The sequence below is a fragment of the Emydura macquarii genome, unplaced genomic scaffold (genome assembly GCF_026122565.2).
Source record: "Emydura macquarii macquarii isolate MOO-44397 ecotype Brisbane River unplaced genomic scaffold, CSIRO-AGI_Emac_v2 contig_3517, whole genome shotgun sequence".
Taxonomy (NCBI): Eukaryota; Metazoa; Chordata; order Testudines; family Chelidae; genus Emydura; species Emydura macquarii.
Window position 1 is genome coordinate 10,580,104 of NW_027133654.1, and position 17,029 is coordinate 10,597,132.

At 39.0% G+C, this 17,029-nt stretch overlaps 1 protein-coding gene across 16 annotated transcripts in view; it reads right to left on the minus strand.

The window, feature by feature from the left end:
• The window catches only part of AFDN (afadin, adherens junction formation factor), a 213,548-nt gene that overhangs the window by 25,996 nt on the left and 170,523 nt on the right, over positions 1-17,029 (minus strand). For all 16 annotated transcript variants that reach the window (XM_067535945.1, XM_067535932.1, XM_067535930.1 and 13 more), the window contains 6 exons: positions 4,261-4,326; positions 4,002-4,075; positions 3,289-3,407; positions 1,646-1,840; positions 1,259-1,350; positions 600-788 (listed from right to left, as the gene is read on the minus strand). In XM_067535945.1, coding sequence (XP_067392046.1) covers positions 600-788; positions 1,259-1,350; positions 1,646-1,840; positions 3,289-3,407; positions 4,002-4,075; positions 4,261-4,326 — 735 coding nt within the window. The remainder of the gene's footprint in view (positions 1-599; positions 789-1,258; positions 1,351-1,645; positions 1,841-3,288; positions 3,408-4,001; positions 4,076-4,260; positions 4,327-17,029) is intronic.

A 17,029-nucleotide genomic window follows, 5' to 3' on the forward strand; every position in this document is an offset into this window, starting at 1 on the left:
ATTGAGAAAGAACAGCTGTTCTAACAGCAGAGTAGGTTTTAGCACCCACTTCTGAACCTTTTCTGTGCTTATTATGAATGCTGATGGACTCTGTATGGTGGTTTTACAGAGGCAGATGGTGGGTGGGCACTAGGCTATGAGATGGGAGACCCTGGTCCACAACAAATTTCTTTTGATGCTTTGGGCAAGTCTGTGCCTCAGTTTCCCCATCTGCAAAATGGAGATAACTGTACTTGGAGAATTGTGAGGACAAATACATTAAAGATTGGGAGGATGTCAGACTCTGTGGTAGATGGGGACCATAACAATATAACTGATACAATGCTATTATAACCGGAGGCACAATTTACAAGTGACTAAAGTAAATACATTTCACTGTAGATCTTGGGTTGGTCTCCAAAAAAAAAAAAAAAGCCATCTAACGAAGCTCCATGCAGACGCGGGTTTAAAACTTCTTATGAACCTGGGTCCTTATTTAATATTTTGGTAAAAAGCATACTGTTTTGAAAGAGAAACCCTGATATTTAGTATTACTTTGTCTTCAGCAACCTGCAAGTGGAAGAGAAAGGTTTTTAAATTCTTGAGAGATTATTTCTAACCTGCACTGCAGCACTAATTGAGTGATTACTCTCTGCCTGGATCTGTGGTTTGTCTTCATAATTTGGCCACTGATTCTGAGCAGGACCCATTCGATCCTGGGATTTTGAAGCTGGGAATGTGAAATATTCTCTGGTATAGGTTTGCGTTGGGATAGGATAAGCTTCAGGTCTTGGTGGCAGTGTCTGCTCCTATAAAAGGCAGAGAGGACAGATTAAATTTTACCTATCATACACAGATTTCTGCAGATTTTATTTTAACCTCTAATTTCTTTTTTTTTAAATTTATTTTCTAGACACTATTTTTAATTTCAGCTTCATCCAAATAAATATGATTCTAAGGTTTTCTAAGAACACTCAAATATAAACTAAAAATTATGGTTCATGGTATGAGTGCTCTGGAATACAATGTTTATTGCATAAATTTACTTGTAACAATCAAAAATTTGAATAGCAATGCAATAACCAAAATTGTGACAATTTTTGTTGCTGACCGAGCAACAATATCAAATTAAGCAACAGTGAAGAAGAATACACACACATCAGGAAACAGTGGCATTCTATTAAAAACCTTCAGTAAAACCTCTGCTTAACCCAAGCACACTACTTCTATTGAAATTTAAGTGATGTTAACAGCCAATCCTTTTCATGTCACTTCTGACCTCTGTACAAAGATTTCCAGTAGAGACCGAAGTTATCTTGGTGGTAGTTCCAGCAGCATAAGCGTTCTTCCCTCCAGGACTTGGTGGCTGATCTATTAGAGGTTAAAGTAAGTACTGTTAAACATTAGTAACAGGAATTTATCATTTTAATAGAACAAACCAATTAAACTTCCTAATGTGGCAATAATAAAGCATTCATTAAATTAGCTGTAATATCTCTTTAATGAATGACATTCCCCACATTTTGTTGCCTTTTTTACTGTCAGTATTTCAAATGTATTCCACATTTTAATAAAATTTTCTTCCTATTTTTAGATTTCAAAGACAACTAATAATTTGTATGAAAAATATTCTTAAAAAGAAGAACAGAAGTGAAGTTTAGCTTACTTGCTACATTGGGACTGGAGCGGTGATCAGCTCGATTCTTCATCAGTCTGTCATCTCCGGACAGCTTCTTTGGTTCATTATACTCTGTCCAAGGCAGCTGAGGGCTCTCAGGTGACCCATTTTGAGCAGAATTATTATATAGCTCAAAACCTTCACTCTTTGGTCGGGGTTTACCTGAGCCACGGCGGTCTGAAACTACCACAGATTAAAACCTTTAAATTTTTGTTCTTGTCCACTTGAACAACTGTTTCCTATTTTATTTCTTTAAAAAAAAGCTACTTAACTTTTATAGCTAAAATGAATCTTCTAGTAAAACATACCCTGGATTTTAAAAGTTAGAATTCTTCAGATACACAATCCCATTCTGTAGTGCTGACAGTTCAAGATTCCTTTGATTTACAAGCTTCAAAAAGGTTTTTGAAACAAAGACACCACAATATTTAGCAAAGCCAGATGCACTTTTACTGAAAGAAGTCTCTTGATTAATCTGAAAGGCTTATGGTGTCTCGAGTGGCGATGTAAACTGTGGTAATAAGGGTTTATTGTTTTAACTCTTTCCTTCCTATATTGCAGCATTCTTTATTAATATTTAGAAAGCTCTCATACCATAATAAATCAAAATTTATATAAAGTTGCTACATGATCATTAAAATATCACCTCTGAAACAAAATTTTAATTTATATTGGGGGAAAGCAATTATTTGGAAAAAAATACCAAAGAACCCTAGTTTTTAAAGGATCAGATATAGAAAATTAAGAAATTTCAACAGGATTCTCAGTTGAAAATCAATGACCAAACACGGCCCAATGATTTCTGTTTTAAATTTGTTTTACTAGTAGTCACAAATATTACAGCCTCTTTACAATCAGTGGTCTTTTGGAGAGGGAAGAAAAGTGTACTGAATTCCTGGTCCCTTTGTGAATTTTGTGTATTCCATTTATTTAGATTGTAAATTCCTCTTACACTTGAATAAATTATATAGTATTTCTACTTAAGTACAGATAAAACATTTACTTATGATTACAATTGTGTCTATAATATAAAACTTTAAACAATGTTTAAAACTGAGCTGACTCCTTGGTAAGAGAAGTTGCATTTCCATTCCATGGATTCTACATCTGTTTAAAATATAAAATTTTGGGTATAAAATGCTAACCCACTATCAACAGGATGTATATGTATATATTTTCTTCCACCTCTCCATCCTACTGCTAAAAGCATGTGTGCAACTCTTTATGAGATGAATTATGCAACTAATGTAAATTAAAGGAGTAAAATGCTACATTTCCTAATTGTTCATATTCAGTGTGGAATTGAGGGGTTATTTCTCTCTTTCACTAATGTGGAGGGATAAAGGGCCTACAATTTTTCTAGGGCCCCAATTCAGGTAAGCGTTCCTATTTAGAACAGCACTTAAGTACGTAGTTAAAAGTTAAACATGGGCTTCGTTGCTTTCCAGAACCAGAGTTTAGGGGAAGAGAAGAGGTTACATAGCTAGTATTTCTAAATTCTACCTTCCACACTTGAATTTATAAAAAATTCATAAGCATCACTTCTGTAGTACAAACTACTAGCAAATTACTACATTTTCTACATTCACAGCATGGTCTTACAAAAATATTAAATTGGTTATTTATTTTACCTCTTTGCATCATTGGGGACGGTTGGTTAAGCAGGGTTGCCAGACCATGGTAAATTGCTCCTTGTTTTGCTACTTCTAGGGTCACTACAGAACCTGTTCTTGTCATGAGCTCCGCTGCCCTGTGACAAAAGTCAAACAAACAGAAGAGAACTAAGCATAGTGTTATTTAGTTTGTACCTTTCTATACAATTCTTTTTATGTCATTGTTGCTAAACCAAGCATTCAACAATATTTTCTGTCTCCCCATAGCACTCCCTTTTTATTATTCAAGCTTCCCACTTAAGTCATTTATCCTCTTTGGACAACTAGAAAATAGCACCTAGAGGACTTATGAATATAAAATGGGCAATGTACGCAGGCAGCTACTATTCCTAATTTCCACAGTCCAATGCCAGATGCCAAAATGTTCAAGATAAAAGCTAGGGCCCGTTTGCTTAACAAACTTTACAGTGTGAATGAGAGTATACACTTTAAGAATTTAATACAATAATATTTCTATATAGATACCTGTATTACAACTATAGGAATATTTGTTCTGAACATAATAAAATAATGGAGAGTGACCTCTTGGAATCACTATAAACCAACATAGATTTAAGGATATTTCTCTCACAAAACTAACCAAGCTCTTTGTTCACTGCAATCTCTCTCTCTCTATTTTTACAAAGAATATTCGCTTCCTCAACTCACATCACATGAAAGCAATACTGTACCTTTCTTGGGACAGACCCACCAAACTTCGACCATCCACGCTGAGCAACTGATCCCCTGCAGCTAGCCGGCCATCCTAATTACACATTCAAGAAATAAAAAAACTTTAGATACACAACCCTTTCATGGGCTTAAATCAGATAAATATAAATACATTTTATTAGTCCAATAAAGAGAATTGCAAAATGTTTTTATTGAAGGAATTGCTACATTTGGCTTTTTGATATTTTAACCACTTTAATATTTACAAACATTACTAACCACATCTGCAGCGCCTCCTTTTACAACAGACTTGACATAGATTCCAAGTTTATCTTGACCTGCACCCTGCAGATAAAAAGATTTACGAGGTTACATTTAAATCTACTCTTTTGTAAGAAACTGCTCTGTGAATCTGAATCAGACTGCTACATTAATGTATCAACTCTGAAGTCTCACTATTTTTAAACTTCCCCAATTTAGGAAGCCAGGGATATAGAAATGGTTCACATCTTCGTGACACCAAAGAAAGAAAGAAAAGAGGTTAATATAAGGCCTCTTGAAACTGTAGCAACTACAGTACAGGCAAAGGTTATTTGGTTCCAGGACAAACAAAAGACTGAATAATCCAACAAGAAAAACGACTTATTATATCCATGCTTAACAGTGAGATTTTAATCCTTTTTTAATGAAAGAATTTGTAGTTTTACAGGTATATTTATTAATCCAGTACAAGGGACTGGTTGTATCCTCAACATCCCATGGCACACCAAAACATTAAAAACGGCTCCTCTGGCCATCTTGCTGGTCAAACAGAGGGTTGTTTGGAGGTGACTTATTTAACCTTGAAATGACACAAAGGAAAGGGAGAAAAGTGCATTGTAAGTTCTGTGGGGCAGAATATGACTCCTACCACATATCTGTGAAGCAACTAGCACAATGGGGCCCAGATATGAATGGGGTCTGTAGGTGCTAATGTAACAAATAATGAATACAGAAGAAAGGAAATGCAATAAAAAAATCCACTTTCATAGTTAAGTCCAAAATTTAAATCTACTGTAAAATGTACATTTTTATTCAGAATGCCTCCTTCTTGGTCTATAAATGTATCCATAACAAACCTAGGGAAGATGTGTGTAAGCATACATTCAAGTTATGCTGTTGCACAATCATGCACCTGCAAACTACCATGCAGTGGCTTAATCCAATGTTGTGGCTACCAGCTTCAAAAGTATCACACTAAGTGATTGTGACATTATTATTTACCAAAGTGATCTTAAGCCGCTCTATCACTTGAAATCTACCAAGGGCATTGCTAAAGAAATAACGTATTTTCAGCTGAGATAATGCATATACAAAATGTTCCTCCTCAGAACAGAATCCCACTTTGTTATAGCACAGAGCAGCGGTTCTCAACCTTTTTTTCCCCCCGAGTACCACTCGGGGGGAAAAAAAAGGGGGGGGAGGGGGGTGGGGGCTTTCGGCGGCGGTGGGGTTTTGCGCCAGGAACAATGCCCTCCGCCGAAACCCTTCCACCGTTTGCCCCTTTTCGGCGGCAGAGTTTCGCGAGGGTGGGCGGGAGGGCACTTCCGACGGCAAATTCGGCAGCGCGGTATAGCTCACGTACCACCCAGCCTTCTTCGGCGTACCACCGGTTGAGAACCGCTGGCACAGAGGATCTCAAACTGGGAGGCGCGCAGAACATATTTTGAGGGGTGGGAGAGAAGCTTTAGGAAAGCAGTGGCTGCTGGCTGGGCGCCCAGTTCTGAAGGCAGCACCACCGCTGCCTTCAGAGCTGGGCGCCCAGCCAGTAGGCAGCACCACCGCTGCCTTCAGAGCTGGGCGCCCAGCCAGTAGGCACCAGTCTCTACTCTGCCTCCAGAGCTGGGCGCCAGTATATGTACGTGTGTGGCAGAAGTGGGGTAGGAAGGAGGGGCAGGGAAATGATTACAGACACAAAGAAGGGGGCATGATCAAATAAGTTTGAGAATCACTGTATAGGGAATGCACCTATACTACTTACCAGCAGAAACTCATCTCTACATTTTTATTTATGTATTTGTGATATTTTGGTAGCAGTACTATTTGTGGTATTTCCCGCTTAAGCATGATAAGATCTCCCTTTATAAGCCACTTCCATTTTAATTTCAAGCCAATCATGCTAAAAACTGAATGTAACAGTTTTTTGGAGGGGTGGAGGAAGTCTGGATATGTATTAATGAAAACAATAAGATGGAATTTACACAAGTTAACCCAGGTGTCTCTTATTCTAGGTTTCAAAAATTCTCAAACACAAACAAGATAATTCTTCTGAGCTCTAAAATACTCAAATGACTAGCTGATCATCATGGAATCAGAGTTGGAAGGGACCTCAGGAGATCATCTAGTCCAACCCCCTGCTCAAAGCAGGACTAACCTCAGCTATATCATCCCAGCCAGGGCTTGTCAAGCCGCAGCTTAAGAACCTCCAAAGATGGAAATTCCATCACCTCCCTAGGTAACCCATTCCAGTGCTTCACCACCCTCCTAGTGAAAAACTTTTTCCTAGTGTCCAACCTAGACCTCCCGCCCTGCAACTTCAGACCGTTGCTCCTTGTTTTGTCATCTACTGCCACTGAGAGCAGCCTAGCTCCATCCTCCCTGGAACCCCCTTTCAGGTAGTTAAAGGCTGCTATCAAATCCCCCCTCATTCTTCTCTTCTGCAGACTAAACAAGCCTAGTTCCCTCAGCCTCTCCTCATAAATCTTGTGCTCCAGTCCCTAATCATTCTTGTTGCCCTCCGCTGGACTCTCTCCAACTTCTCCACATCCTTTTTGTAGCGGGGGGCCCAAAACTGGACACAATACTCCAAATGCGGCCTCACCAATGCCGAATAGAGGAGAATAAGCACACTTCTCGCGATCTGCTGGCAATGCTCCTATTAATGCAGCCCAATATGCTATTAGCCTTCTTGGCAACCAGGGCACACTGCTGACTCATATCCAGCTTCTTATCCACTGTAACCCCCAGGTCCTTTTCTGCAGAACTGCTGCTTAGCTCATCGGTCCCCAGTCTGTAACTGTGCATGGGATTCTTCTGTCCTAAGTGCAGGACTCTACACTTGTCCTTGTTGAACCTCATTAGATTTCTTTTGTCCCAATCCTCCAGTTTGTTTAGGTCCTTCTGTATCCTATCCCTACTTTCCAGGGTATCTACCACTCCCCCCCCAGCTTAGTGTCATCTGCAAACTTGCTGAGGGTGCAATCTACCCCATCCTCCAGATCATTAATGAAAATGTTGAACAAAACCGGCCCCAGGACCGACGCCTGGGGCACTCTGCTTGTGACCGGCTGCCAGCTAGACATGGAGCCATTGATCACTACTCGTTGAGCCCTATGCTCTAGCCAGTTCTCTATCCATTTTATAGTCCATTCATCCAACCCATACTTCTTTAACTTGCTGATAAGAATACTGTGAGATCGTATCAAAAGCTTTGCTAAAGTCAAGGTATATCACATCCACCGCTTTCCCCACATCCTCCACATCATGATTTCTTCAAGTTTATTTTGATTCTTACTCCCAATAATGCTTTTTCAAAACATCTGGAATGAGTAATAAAATACAGAAAGCAATAAATCCAATCATTCAAACAAGATATTACAAATATTTTCTATATACTACCTACAGCCATATAAATATTCACTTTAAAACCAGTCAAATATACAGCTTTATGCAAGAGTAACCTTTAAAGTTTAAAAAGCAATCACTTGCTCAACTGCACTAAGCTCACTGCCCCTTCCCTGAAACATCTTTTTGCAATCTACACAGTTGGGCAATTACAAAGCTGCACTGCCAGGTATCCTCCTCAACTATAAGTCAGCACACTTACAGAATGCTATTGAATGTTAAGAGTACCAAAGAAAAATTACATTTTTAAACGGCTTCTACTCATTCAGACCCTTTCACAACCTATCCTCACCCATCCCCTCATGTGCAATTGAGATGTCAACTCCCACCTCTGCTCTGCCAATGATGCCATCCTTAACGGCCTACTTGTTAAATTTTTCCAACAAGCACTTTTGTGTTGTCTCCCATGCTGCACTTCATGCACTGGAAGAGCTCCTAGTAAAGATGCTCAAAGCCACCTCATTGTCCTTCAAAAAACTTGACAATATTTAGGGCAGCTACTGTGTTGAGACTGCTGCCCATCAAACTGACCAATATTATCACACTGTTTCCCAGTGTACCAATTCTGTCTGTATCCGCTAGCTGCCTCTTTTCTTATACTTAGATAGTATGCTCTTTGGGGAAAGGACTATCTTTTTGTTGCATACTTTGTACAGTGCCTATCACGATGGGTCCCTGGAGCATGACTGGGGCTTCTAGGCACTATCATAAAACTTATAATATGAAGCAACATCCTTCCAAATGCATGGATATCAACATCCAGGACCTACATTTTGAATACTTTTACACAGTCCAGAACAAATAAGTGACAAGAGGCACTAGTAGCTTAGGATTTGGGAAACACAGGTTCAGATCCCTTCTGAGCCACAGACTTCCTGTATGACCTTGGGCACTTAGCCTCTCTGTGCCTCAGTTCCTCATCTGTAAAATGGAGATAAATAGCACTGCCTATCTCACAGGGGTATTGTATGGAAAAATATCTTAAAAATTGAGACATATTCAGACACCACAGTGATGGGTGCTATCAAGGTACTTAAGATACAGAGACACTTGTCATTATGCCCAAAGAACACCTTTTAAAACACTGGTTCCCAACCTGTGGCCCGCAGGGGTTTTCAAAGCAGCCCGCTGCCCCTCTCCCGCTGGCTGAAGAAGGGAGCCGCTGCCTAAGGACCCAGGCGGAGCGCACTGCCGCAGGGCTAAAAGACCGGTGCAGGCTCCTTGCTGCAGCCAACGGGACAGATCATCAGTGCTCGCCTCCCCGTGACTGTAGAAGGGAGCACGGCAAAGCACTCTGCCTGGGTCCCTAGGTGCTGGTGTCCCTGCTGGAGTCAGAAAGAGGGGAGCACTGATCTCCCATCCCATGGGGCTACAGGATGCATGCCGTTTCCCTGCTGCAGCCAGGGGACGGGACAGCCTCCTCCCTGAACTCCATCTGCCTGCGGGCAGGGATGGTGGACTGCTGGAAGAGACTGGTAGCCCTTCAGGGTAGTAAAAATTATATCTGTGGCCCTCAAGCCAAAAAGGTTGGGAACCACTGTTTTAAAATGTGACTGACTATGAAAACATACTGTATCACCCGTATGTTATTTCCCTGAGTATCATTTAAGGAAGATACACTACACTAATATTTGGTCCTCTGTGGACAGGATATATTGTAATACTTTTACCCCAAGTGAAGAACAACATGGTAAAGTATTCCCTTAAATACAAACTGTGTACACTAGTATAAATTTGTCAATCAGCTATTGCTAAATTGGAAGTTAATATTTAGACAACTTTCTAAAAGAATTCTTTCCAATGGCAGAAGCTTAACATTTTTCCTCCGATCAAAAAAACTACTGCACATTTATCTATGAAAATGGTGAATATGCCCAAAAAGTAGAATTGCAGTATTAAAATATATTTGTTGATAGAAAGTGAGGCAGTTTAACATGGGGGGGGAAAAAACAGGATTGGGAAAACCAGGTCTCCCAGGAGCATACTACAGGCAAAAATTCAAAATTATTTAGAGCTACATGGGTATCAAAAGGTATATAAAAGAGCAGGACAAAACAAGAACGTCTACAATACTCATTTGTAGACCAAAATTTTTCACTTCTGTAACCATAATTTCATCTGCAGAAGCTAACTTGGGAGTTTTAGACAGTTTCCTCTGTCTTTCCTCCCACTCAAAATATAATTTTTCAATATCCTTGCATGTGAAAGAATGAAATTTTCCAAGGAAAACAAGAATACTAAGAGGTCCCCCACTTCCAAAACTTCTGTTAAATAGTATTTACATTTGTCTAAAACTAAAAAAAACATACCAAAATATCACTGACAAAATACTAGCTAGTTTTTAGCATTAATTAAAAAAAAAAATCTTATTTTCAACGAAGGGATTGTCTGTGGGAAGTGCCCAATTAACTGAGGGAAGCCTATTTCACAACTCCGTAACAAAATAGAAGGAACAATCTTATTAGTTATTTAAACTTCACAATATTCTGGATTTATATTAAATGCACCACGTGTAAGGAATATTAATTACTGTTACTATTTCTCTCTATAAAGACAGCAACAACAAAAGGGAAACATATGGATCCCGTTAATAAATCTGTAAGTTCAAGTTCTCTGGTAGGAGTCCTGCAAGAAAAAAGGAAAAGCAAAAAACAGCAAAAATATTAATATGACATGCAAATAGACTACAAGCAGCAGTTTCACTGAATTATGTATAATAGTTCAAACCTCTTCAGAGCTCACAAGTTTTGGGCAGTTCTATTCCATGTGTTATGTTTTAAGAAATTTTGTATATTACACAAAAACTTATATTAAAAGAAAATTAAGGTTGCCAAGTAAAGCACTTAAAATTGGTGGTATTACCCATTTTATAGATAGGGAACTGAGGCACAGATTAGTGAAAACTTTCACCTTAATTTTGAGTGCCCAATCTGAGATAACGAGTGCCTGATTTTTCAACTAGTTAGCATTAAACTGCAATTTACATGTTCAAGCACAGCTCCCACTGATTTCAGTTGCAGCTGAGAGTGCTCAGCACCACTGTAAATCAGACCCTTTATGTCAGACGTCCAGAAAATGAGGAACACACAATTAATGGCCACTTGGGAAATGTGTGGTTTAAGTTACTCGACCAACATCACACAGGAACTCTGTGGGTAGAGGATGGGATAAAATCCAACTCGCTAAGGCAGCATTCAACTGCCTTAACCATCCTCTCTCTCTTTCTCCCATCCCCTGCCTCATTGACTACACACCTTCCAACTCTTGCAACAAACAGGCGTCCTAAAAAGTGTCCTTCTTAATGAAAAAGCTTTATTCATCCCCTGAGCAGGTCTATGCTGTGTGCTGAATGAGGCAGGGGTCCTGTGGGGAAAAGAAGCAGCGTGTGCTTTAATAAAAGACCATTTCGTAATACATATGCAAGTGGTTGGGGGGGGGGGGGGGGGGCAAATTAAGTTTGCAGAGGCAACAGTCTAAGAAGTCTCTATTGAGCATGTCTGAATTGCATTTTTTCAAAGGCTTATAACTTGGCCAAATTAGGGCAGATTTTCACAGGGATGGCAAAAGGTACATCTTTGATACAAAAGCCACCTTCCAACAAATTTCAAGTCCGTGCTCCAAAGAATAGGGGTGCTTAGAGCTTTTTAAGGGTTGCTACAAGGGCACATGTATTTTTTCCTAGTCTCCTTCTAAGAAACAGCAGAACCATTATGGCTGGATTTTTCCAAGCAAATTCAGCCTGGAGCAGAATTTCCCGACATGGAAAATTTCAGCACAAAGACTTAACATTTGGCAAAGTAACTGTAAACAGGGTCTTATTAACAAGAGTGTGGTAGATAAGATATGAGAGGTAATTGTTTTGCTCTACTCAGCACCGGCAAAGCCTCAGCTGGAGTACTGTGTCCAGCTTTGGGTGCTCCATGTTAAGAAAGATGGGGACAAACTGGAGAGAGTACAAAGAAAAGCAACAAAAACTATAAAAGGTTTAGACAACCTGATCTATAAGAAAAGGTTTAAAGAACTGGGTGGGCAAGGTTTGTCTTGAGAAAAGAGGACTATTGGGGGGACCTGATAACAGTCTTCAAATATATTAAGGGCTATTATAAAGAGGACAGTGATCAACTGTTCTCCATGTCCACTGAAGGTAGAACAAGAAGCAATGGCTTAATCTGCAGCAAGGGAGATTTAGGTTCAGTATTAGGAAAATTTTTCTAAACCATAAGGATACTGGAATAGATTACCAAAGGAGGTTGTAGAATCCCCATCTTTGGAGGTTTTAAAGAACAGGTTGGACAACTACCTATAAAGGAATGGTCTTGGTACATTTGGTCTTGCCTCTTAAGGTCTCTTCCAGCCCTACGTCTGTGATTCTATAATGGGAAGTGTCAGGAAACCTTAATAGCCTAATGAGTAAACTGTGCCAGCGTGCCTTTAAACGTCCAAATGCACATTCTACAACCATTCCGCACTTGCTGAGCCTATTATTGAACCTCTCCTTCTCGCTGTCCAGACTGCTACCGGTCAGTTGGGAATCAATTTGGAGTCAAATAAATCCACCATGGGAGCTGGTGTTAGTGAGTGTTCCTGCGTTTCAGGGCTGGGGAGAGCTCGCTGCAAAGTTCCAAGAAAGTGGCCTTTCACATACGGAAGTTCTGCAGCCACTGCTCATCATCCCACATCTTCATAACTATATGATCCCACCAATCAGTGCTTGTTTCGTGGGACCAGAAGCAGCACTCCACCAACTGCAGATGGTGCCTGGCAGCCAGCAACAAATGGGGATTGTTTCGTTCTATGGCTTGTAGCAGGGCGTCTTGAGTAACATCGCAATTTTCAGCGCTGCGGCCCGTCTTGCCCTTGAAAATACTGCAGGATAAGAGGTGAAGTGTTTGTGATGTACACAATGATAGTGCAGAGCTGAGCGGGCTCCATGCCTCTCTGGCAATGGCGTACGTGCAGCACAGATTGAAGAGTTTAGAAAGATGGTGCAAAAAAGCATTAGTTTGTTTGTTTGGGACAAGAAGGGAAGGGGAGGAAGAACGTTGCATCATAAGAGGATGACAAGCTTCCCAAAAGCCTCTGCGGCTAGTTGCACTGTGGGATAGCTACCCACAGTGCACTGCTTTGATTGTCAACCCAAGCACAGCTATTGGGGACGCAATCCCCTGACAGAATGAGTATGGTGTGATCACACTCCTGTGTCTTCTAAAATTTGGCGGGTGAAGGTCGATTTAAAATAAATTGACTTCACTCCGCAGGGTAGACATACCTTAAGGTTTGCAGGTAATGCTACAATGGAATAATTTGTACCACTGAGAATAGAGAAATACAAGTGATCTAGAGAGATTAGAAAATGAACACAGACTACAAGACTCAACTTGGAAGAATACAAGCTAATAGAAGAGAGCAAAATCATTCAACACAAATATTTAATGAGAGAAAACTAGAAATTAGCTCTGCTGAGAGTTTTATGGTTGACAGTGACAGCAAATTAGATGTAATGACTTTGTATATGCAGTACAAAATTACATCAGCCCTTTTTACTACCAACACATAGAGAAACTCATGTCATGTGAGTTGCAATGTTCTAGCCTTCACTACAAAGTTAGCAAGTTAAAACAACCATGAAGAGTTTTGTTAGCTAACAATGCTAAACATGACTCTGCAGTCAATGTAGATAAGGACAAGTCACATTCAGCATCATTCCAGCTATTCAGTTAAGCCCTTCTGTCTTGTATCACATTAGTTAACATGATTTCAAAGTTGTGTTTTAACATAACGTGATTTGGAAGCCCTCTATTGCCGTGATGTGACTAACTAGAATACAGCACTTATTTCTGAGAAACTCATTACTAAATATGGACAAATTGGATGGGGTGCAAAAATGCTACAGAAACTTTTAGGGGAGAAACAGACTGATTTATGAAGGGAAAATATTAATAGATTAACCAGTTAATGGGGATTTGGGAGAAAACTAACATAACAGTCCTGAGATATCTGAAGAATCTAAACCAAAGAAGGAGAAGAATATAGTAATAACAAGCAAGTAAAAGCTAGGAATAATAGTGTTAATCTAAAGGAATATTTAAGCAGAAGAGCAAAAAATACAGTGAGATTGATTAATAAAACTGTAAATTAGACTCCAAAGTGAAGTCACAGAAGTTGCACCACTTGGGATACTTTAAATTAGACTGGCCACAGAACTAGAAGATATACCATATGGAACAATTCAGTCTGGTTTTGAAGCTGGGAGAATGGCAGTGGGTTACCATTTCCCTACTGGTTATAGTAATGGTGACTGGACTATGATTAGCTAACCAATTACCAAGAAGATCTTAAAGGTAGGTACAAGATAGAGGTCTCAACCTCTTTCCTGCCCTATGCTGCTGGATTAAATATCAAGAAGAGTAGGGTGAGGATCAAGGGTTCCAACTTCTAGTGGGAGTCACTGTTCCCATAGCTTCCAAAGCGGACCATTTGAGGTGATGGATACTTAGGCAGGGAGGAGCTGAAACTGTCACTATGAGGAATGGATTTGTTTAAACATTGGTGTGCAAAGTGGTTGACCCAGGAAGCCACAATAGTGCCCCAGTCCAGTGCATCAAAGTGGGATTGCACAGTCTATGTTCAGTTAAGAAGATGGTAGTGAGGGCAAGTGCCCACCCCTAAGTCATTTGCAAGGACTCTCTCTACTCTTCTGGCACTAGCAATTTGTTTTAATAAAGCTGTGCAATGGCATAGACTGGCCATAAAACACTTGGTGAGCATCTCACTGGGCCCACAGCACTCATGCATTGTCAGTAGATAGGCTAGATGACTTAACAGAGTTTTCCCATCTTTAATTTCTATGGTTAAAACTAAACTTTATAAAAACTGTTTTGGAAGCGTTTTTCCAGAGGTCAGGAGAAATGTACCAAAAGTTAACATTAGACAGTCTCAGACGTGAACTTAGGCATCTGTATAATACATTTCTATATGCAGGTACTGCAGCTAAACCTGTAATTCTGCAGGTAATTACTGGTAATGCCTCATCACTACAAGTTTTAGACAACTATTTTTTGCCTATACCTGTTCAGCTTCACACACCTTGTTTTCTATTCAGTTAAAAAAATCCAATAAAACTGGTAAAGCTAAGAATCAGGCTTGACTACAGGGTGCAAAAATTAATACACACATGCATTATGTTATTACAGTCAGTTAACTCTATTAACATCTATTTTAGGTTATAGGAAATATATTCAAGTTTTACAAGGGATGTGAGTGAGGACTTGAAGATTTCTGTTTTAACTCCGTGGTATCTTTCAGTGGTTTGAGAATTCACTTTCTTAGCACTCTGGGGAAACAGCTTTAAAATAAAAGATACTACATTTTCCTGTTATAATATAACTGAAACAGCTAGAATTTTTGAAGTTGTATTGGGCTCAGTTCCCCAATCATTCTATGAATAGTATTCCCACTAAAATGGTTTCAAAGATCAGGCCTACATATCAAGCCAGAAGTCTAGAATGAAAAAAAAACTTTGTTAATCGGAAGTCAGATTAACCCTGCCTTTTTGTTAATGACAATCATGAATGTTATGTACAGGAAATATATATTTCGGAGAACATAAGAAAGAGCTGAGCTCAAAAAAAAAAACAAAAAAAACCCACCACCACCATTTTAAAAAGTAAATGGAATAATTGGTATGTACTGTTCACACCATTCAGCCATGGGAATAATATCATGTTTGTTCTTGTCATGGATAATTTTTTTATACAACCTATTTGGGAAGGAAGGAGGGAATCATACAGAAAGGAATGTAGATACAAGAGCATAAGACATTGGTTTGATCAATTTTTTATATTGAAAAAACATGCTATCTGAAATGGATTTCTGAAAAGATTAAGCACAAAACTTTTGCTTGGAATAAGCATGGTCCTAAAACAAGTGATCCGAAGAATAGCTTAAAACTAACATTATTTTATTACATTTATTTTAGATTAATCCAAAATATTGTTAGATGATCAGTCCACGCAACTGAACTGATAATAAAAATCTCACTTCCTTCCATGCTGCTTCATAAGTGAGGATACCATAATATAGGGCAAAAGAAAAAACAAAACAGAAAACTCCGTATGTGTATATTTGGATAAGGTGGTTTATTTTTGTGCATCGTACTAATTGAGAATATTTTCAGGGATACAAACTAATCTGTGTAACTAGAACATTTTAGCAAACCCATGTAACGTCTGCTCCATGGTAAGAGTGTCCAGGCTTGATAGCCAGATTTTTACTCCACTCTTCCCCATCCCTCAAAATGGTAGTAATTCACTAGTTTCATCAAGGATAATTCTCATTTTCCAGTCTCTGTAAGTTTACGCAGATCATCAGAAGTTTTATAAACACCCTTAAAGGCAAGTTTATGCAATAGAATCAGTCTCAGCTTGACTTGTCAGGCAAGTAGTAAGTCTACAAATATTTAAATAAGCTACATTTATAAGCATTCTAAGAGTATGCCAGGTTTACTAAAATACTCCAGCTGGTTTACATATGCACTCAGTGTAAAGAAAAGGCTTCTGAAAAACAAAACCATATTCCCCAAAAGTTGTATGATTTCACAGGTCAGCCCTGGTCAAGAATAAGCATGTAAATCTGCTTATCGATGTACAGAATATGTGACCCTGATTAATTTTTTAATTTGCCATCAGTTCAGGAGAATGGGGGGAGACTATAACTCAGTAGCTACTGGTTATGCATTTAAAATGAGGACAGAAAACTGTTGGATTTGAAGGTCAAAAACTCTTTGGCAGAGAAGTTCAATCCCCCCCAAGTTTAATTTCAAATTTGGAAATCTATCATCATTAGACAAAATACTCTAAACCACACTCCACATAATCTCCCAATATAAATGAGAGGAACCAGCTTGCTTTATGTAAAACTGCTTCCTTTAATTGTGGCTACAGCTGCTTTGTTTCATGTGGTGCTCTTTAAAAAAAAAAAAAAAAAAAAAAAAAGCATACTGATTTTTTTAAACTGACTCATGCTCAATATGCAAACTTTTGTTTCCCACTCTCTTCCATCCTTCCTTAAAAAAAAAAAAACATTTTAGGAATTAAAGGAAGTACAGCTGTAAGCAAAGAAAACCCCTCCAATAAAATGAAGGCATATTCAAACACTAGCATCAAACAACATCACCAGGTGGAACAGACACTTAATGCACCTTAATGATGGTGAGCATATGAACATAATTTTGTTGAAGTACTAAGTAGCGTGGGGTTGGAAGACAGACATATTCAAACACCTAAAGAGCTGGAAAAATGCCACACTTCATACATGCACAATTTTTTAGAGTTCAAAAAGCATCCAATGGATCTATTCGAACATATTAAATATTTACAAACAACCC